This window comes from Colletotrichum jinshuiense, chromosome 15 (genome assembly GCF_051148585.1).
Source record: "Colletotrichum jinshuiense chromosome 15, complete sequence".
Lineage (NCBI taxonomy): Eukaryota > Fungi > Ascomycota > Sordariomycetes > Glomerellales > Glomerellaceae > Colletotrichum > Colletotrichum jinshuiense.
This window is the reverse complement of record NC_139308.1, coordinates 49,623-55,622: the sequence shown is the minus strand read 5'-3', so window position 1 is coordinate 55,622 and position 6,000 is coordinate 49,623. Positions and strand designations below refer to the sequence as shown.

The 6,000-nt window shown below is 55.9% G+C and overlaps 2 protein-coding genes across 2 annotated transcripts; one reads left to right on the top strand and one right to left on the bottom strand.

Annotated features, from left to right (window-relative positions):
- Positions 1-675: 675 nt before the first annotated feature.
- EsH8_XV_000004 (uncharacterized protein) lies at positions 676-2,105 on the bottom strand (the record flags this gene model as incomplete). The annotated part of the gene is made up of 3 exons (XM_083274045.1): positions 676-880; positions 1,512-1,741; positions 2,064-2,105. 3 exons carry the CDS (start codon positions 2,103-2,105, stop codon positions 676-678), a joined length of 477 nt encoding a protein of 158 aa, XP_083120577.1.
- A 2,101-nt stretch (positions 2,106-4,206) lies between these two features.
- Positions 4,207-5,337, top strand: EsH8_XV_000003 (uncharacterized protein; the record flags this gene model as incomplete). The annotated part of the gene is made up of 3 exons (XM_083274044.1): positions 4,207-4,608; positions 4,663-5,162; positions 5,220-5,337. The coding sequence occupies 3 exons, from the start codon at positions 4,207-4,209 to the stop codon at positions 5,335-5,337; spliced, it is 1,020 nt and encodes a 339-aa protein (XP_083120576.1).
- Positions 5,338-6,000: the final 663 nt, after the last annotated feature.

Sequence of the window (6,000 nt, the reverse complement as noted above, 5' to 3'; positions counted from 1 at the left end):
CGCAGTCTGCCGAGGCTGCCATGAGTGTCTGGGGGAGCTTCGTCTCGAAATCGTGCTTGGCTTCTTATGGTCGCCCAATGTCCTTCAACATCTCGAATAGGTTTACGACCAAGTCCAGCGCGTCAAAGACGCCTCTGTTGCCGACTCCTTCTTTTTTTCCTGCCCGGTGCACAGCCTCGGCCATGTCGTCGCCACCTCTGAAGAGGGGGGACGAAAGGCGAAGGCGACGACGATGACGAACCGCCCATCGTCGCATTGATCCGCCATCCATCTTGCAGTATTCGGCACCAAACTCGACAGTCATCTCGACCTTGCTAGAGACCTAGACCTCTGGGATCCTTTTGCCCCCCAGAAACCAAGCGGCCCAAGACGAAAGCCCACCGTGCACGGCACCCTCGTTTTGAGGCGCGCCATGGTCAGCAAATGGAGAGGTCAGGTCGGATGGCATACGGTATGCGCCCGCGACGTCCAAAAGGGGTGCGCGCGGTAGCCGCGCAGCTGTCGGCAATACGGCTCAAAAGCTCTCTACTCCCAGCTGCTCGATGCCGTCATGGCGTTTGTGTCGGTCCGGGACCTGTGCTGGGCGTCCGCAGGCGTCGGGCCATGGTTCCACCGCCCTTGTTCGATAATCCATGCTTAGCATAGAGCCACTCGTTTGCTATAGACCCCATAAAGTTACTCCATTGCGACCCATGTCTCGTCTTTTGAGCCCTCACGGTCCTCCTCAAGCTTGTCGCATATATTTTGCCTCTCTTCCCCAAGCTTGCCAACTTCCTTCAACCTGTCGTCGGTAAACTCGCTCATCTCCTTTGTCTTGTCCAGCAAGGTCGCCAGTCGAATCGGCGAAGGGTGTGCAATTTCCGGGTCGTCGGCGCCGTTCCTGGTCGTCTTCGTTCTTGGTCGTCTTATGGTCCGAACCACCCGCCCGCTCCAAGACTGGTCATTCCCGCCGACATTCCCTTGTGCAATGATCCCGCCGGGACACGGCGCCACAGCTTCGGATCAAGCTCTGCAGGCGGGTCTCGGCAAGTTGCCTTGAACAAGCGCAAATGATCTTCCGCGCCATCTCCGTGCTACTGTCGGTAGGAAACGAGTCGAACAACCCGATAGATGTTCGCCCTGCACTGCTCCGTATCAATCGTCGCGAGTGCCCAGTGGCTTTCGCAGAGGTGAAGCGGTAGGATGATGAAGTTGCTCTTTGAGAGGTGGTAAAAGCAGACCTCGGCACACGACGTAGTTGTCGTCCACCATTTTCTTTCTTTCGAGAGACTCCACAACAATTACTCCATTAGCGCTGGCCATTTCTGACGTATCGCACATCCAATATGGTGCGTGTATCAGTTGGCTGCCCCGGAATCCAAGTATCATCCTCGGTGATCTTCTGGGCGTCAGAGGCCGACACGGGCGGCGAGAGATTCAGCCGCGGACATTTCTATGAGGTGCTCGTCTTGTATTGGTCTGACATGGTGCCGTTTTCAAGATGAGCCCCCCCCCCCCCCCGTTTAACCCACGATAGGATGTCGAGTAGACCGTGTCGTGCACGTCCGTGTTCGCTGCGTTGGCGTCCGACGTGGCGTTGATCAAATTGATATTCTTGAAACCGCCAGCCTGTCTCCAAGTCGTGGATCTCCTCAGTGTGGGTCTCGAAGTCGTCGAAAACGGCGTTGCCAGCAATGGAGGCGTTGGGAATAAAGTCGCCGATGACGAAGTCGTTGGGAATGTAGTCGATAGCCTCATCAGACTGCCCTTCGGGTAACTGGCACTCTTCCAAGGACGAATATTCTTGTGCTCGTTGCGCCGGATTGTGATGCCCCCCTGTACCCGTTGTCGGTGTCGCTGAAAAGGGACTCGGACTCTTCAATCTCAAAGGGTGCGAAGGTGCTGCTTGGGGAGGGGGGGCGGGGGGGTAGTGGAATGGGTGAACGGGAGCTTTGGCGACGGTGGGAACTGAGAAGGCGAGCCACCAACTACCTCTCGACCTCTCTCGAGTCTGATCAACCTGTCTGTCAGGCTTGTGGCGTACTTGGTCGTCTGTCTTGACCGACGGGGGAAAGGGCACTGACGTGGGTGCGGGATGGGATGGTGTCGAGAAAGCCAAGGTACATGAGGCAGACTTGTTGCGCCCCAGATGTCGCGCGCTTTTCGCAGCTTGGCTACGGTGCAATAGTTCGTGACGGCAAACTCGTCGTCCGGAATGGCAGAAAGTAGAGCAGGAAGGATTTCGTCGGGAACACACGAACGGAGGGTGGCGAGGTCGAGCGACAGCGGGTGATCAACGAATGACGCTTCAAGCTGTTGGAAGCGAGGCCAAACTCGGCCTTTTTTGTGGATGAAGTCTTTAATAAGCTCGACGATCTGATTGTCACATCATTCGATTTGGACCGTCTCTCTATGAGAGGCCGAGGCGGTCATGGATTCGGGGAGTTGCGCGGATGTCGCCATGCATTTGTGGGAGGACTGCTGCTGGGGTGCGCTCTTTGTTGTTGTTGTTGTTGTTGTTGTTGAAGGTCGACGCTGGGCATCAAAAGGGCGGAGGATGCATGTGTGGGAGATGGGGGAGAGGGGGTTGGTTGGTGTTGGTTAGGTAAGACAGCATGGTGCTGCAGGGCGACCAACTCACAGCAGCTGTGGCCCGACCCCGACCCTGACAGACAGACAGCAAGGAGAGAAGGCGTGACCCGGCGCGTGCCGGCCTTCCTCACCGGATGTGATCTGACGTAATCTGCGAGAGAAGAGCCCCAGCTCCTGCTGAGGAAATGGCTATAGGTAGCAAGTGGGTGGTTCACGGCAAGTGTTGGGGTGGAGTCACATGGTGCGTGTGACGCGTGGGACCTGCGATATGTGAGAAGGAGCAGGAGAAGGAGGAAGCAGCAGAATGCTCTGGCGAGTCCGAGTCCGTCTTGTTGCTTCCTTTCGAGTACCCAACCCTCTCATCCAAGTCGAAATCCCCATTAAGCGGGGCTGTATCTAAACGGATAGATGCATGTTGAAATTTCTAATAGCCGTGATTTCCGTATAGCTGGTCTGCATGGGGTGTGATGAGACCAACCACTCGGTCTGTTGTGGCTGCCTTGGAGACCCCCACGCTGGACTGGGCGTTCTCAAGCATGTCGGGTCACCTTGCTGGGAGCTGCATCACCCGCCACGAGACTTATCAACTCTCCCCCTTTTGACGTCGACGGTGCAGGGTTGAAAGATTCTGGGCTCTTGCGTCGGATTGGCGGGTCTTTCTTTTGGAGGTTTGCGGCTGTGTGATGTTGAATGTTGAAGAATCAGGCCATGGTCGAAGCAGCAGCAACGAATTCTTCCAACCAGATTTCTATCGTTTTCTTCTTTTTTACACTGGCTGGCGTGGAAAACGCCCATGTTGGCTTACCTGAGAAACTTGGTCGCCGGAGCGGTTGTCACAAGGATGGATGACGAGTTGTTCTTGGGCTGACCGTATGTTTTGAATCGTTTGCATCTTCTTCGTCTTGGCGAGTGACTCAACGGAAGTTTCAAATAGTGTTTGTCTCCACGTATGACATCGCCCTTCAAGGGAGCGACACACAAGTTCAGCTGGTCGAGGCGTCGTCTCTCATCCGGGCTGATGGATATCGGAACATGCGTAGTATCGTGCTGCCAGGAAGGACGGCGAGCTCAAGTAACCATCTGCAGGCAGGCAGATATCACCGGCACCAAGTACTAATGGCGAAAAGTCCCGGGTTTAAAGGGCAGGAACGGAGAAAATGTTGCTCGGCTGTTGCTTGGGAGTTGGCTTGGCTTGGCTTGACGATACTGAAGCCGAGCGAGCTACTGCGATGCGGGTTGGTTGGCAGCTGGACAACTGTGCGGTGATGACATAAGATAATTAATTGGTACCGCAGCGCACCGCCACGATTAGCCACACATTCACCCCCATCGTGATTTGGTAAGCGTTCGCTTCGCTTCGCTTCTCAGTGTAAGTGAGTGAGTGAAGTGCACTCACTCATCTTTTGTACTCGTTTGTTTCTTTTCTTTTCTCGTCCACCCCTGAACGAACATCTTCTCTTCTTCACCTTTGTCCTTTTCCTTCATCAAAGCAACAGCAGCAGACACTTGTCTATTTATTTATCCCTCCTGCACCACACCACATCACATCGCATCACACAACCCAAGAATTAGTGCCGTCATCCCGTGACCACTTCTTTATACTCTGCCGAGCCCAATCAACTCTCCAACAAGGCGATGTCGCGCGATTCTTCAATCACGACCACGACCAGTAATCCGGCTTCCATCGCTGACATGGATCACGAGCAAGATCACGAGCAAGATCGCGAGCCCAGCCTAGGCCTCCTTCCCGAATCCGTCACCATGCTTCTCTCCTCCTCCTTGTCTTCCTCAGCCTCCTCTGGAACCCTCGACAACGACTGCACCGAGGCCGAGTCCCTTGACCCTCCCGGCTCCTACAGTTCTGCCGTGGCCTCCATCGAAGCAGCCGATAAATCCGACCCGCACCCCATCGTCATACGCCTCCGGCCTGCGGACCTCGCCCGCATTGAGGATTACATCCACAATACCGCCGACGTTTCGCGCTTCTGCTACGATTTCCAGGCCGAGGAGTGCCATCTGGAAATGGCTGAGACTGCAGTCCATCATCTCACCCAGCGTGCCGTCGAGGCCCTCGTTGCCGGCGCCATCTAGGACCTGGCCCTTCGTCTCGAGGGCACTGCCGCCGCCGCGCGACTCCGCCGCGTCCGCCCCTTTGGGACAATCACCATCACGTTCCCAAACATCTGGACTGCCCAGCCCGATTTCTCGTTCCGCGAGCTTGGCGCTTGCTTCCCGGCCATCGTCGCCGAGATCGCCTTCGCACAGTCCACCAAAAGCGTTGAGGGCAAGGCCCGCAAGTGGCTCGAGCACGCCGTCGTCGTCGCCGGCAGCCGCACTCGCGCCGTGCTCATCATTGACATTGCATACCCCAAGGCCGACAAGGCCACTGTCAGCCTCCTCGTCACAGACAACAAGACCGGCAACTCATCGTGGGCCATTCATCGCCAGACCATCTTTGACGACGCCAACCACATCCAGCCCAGCGGCTCGGTCGCCCTGTTCGCATCCGACTTTTTGGGTTCCCTCGATGGCCTCCCCTCCGAGATTATACGACAGTCGCCGGCTCAGCAACAGCTCCCAATGGTGCCCGGGTAAGTTGTTCCGCCCCCTGTTACTATGTTCCCTTTCAAATAACACTCGTGCCCCAGACACGCCCACACCTCCATCTCCCTCGAGGATCTTCGCCTCGCGCTGTATGACGTGTTCTCGGTGACCAGAGACGTAGAGGAAGCTCAAGCGCCGCTCGCCCAGGCCAAGCAGGAGTGAGCGCCCACTACCCGAACGAGCAATTCTCCATTACGCATGACCCAAGATGGTCTTACCCGCAGGGCACCACATCAGCGTTTATGCCTGATACAACATTGAGGATCCCGCCACCGAGTCCGCCTGGATCCTTATCTCATTCAATTGGGCCCAGGAGAGCCCCTCGACCAGCTCTTTCTTTCTCATTACGCGTCCCGACATGCCGATTTCGATGTAGCCGAGCAGCGGGCCGCGGCCCACGGCGGCGGTAGTTTGGGGATGAGGTTTGGCGTCTGGAAAACAAAAAAGAAATATAAAGAGGGTTTGGCGGTGATGGTGGTGTGGTATGGTATGGTATGGCATTGGCAAGGCGTCGTTTGTTTGAGTAGATACCCCGCGAATTTCACATCGTCTGCGTCCTCTTTGAACTTGCCGTCATCCAGTTTGCTCCTGGTCGGGCTTGGCTGTGTAAAAAGTGAGGGGAATTGCCTGGGTTTGAAGCAAGAAGTCAGACCAACCATGATGCAAAGATGGCTTCGTTTGATCGAGATACAGATGCTTGAGAAAACGGAAAAGCAGCGATTGTTTTCTCACTAGCCGGTACGTACCTATGTCTTCCCAGGCACCCCGACCGAGCCCATGTGTTGGTTCCATGTCGAAGTCGATCTTGAGCCTACCTAGTTATTT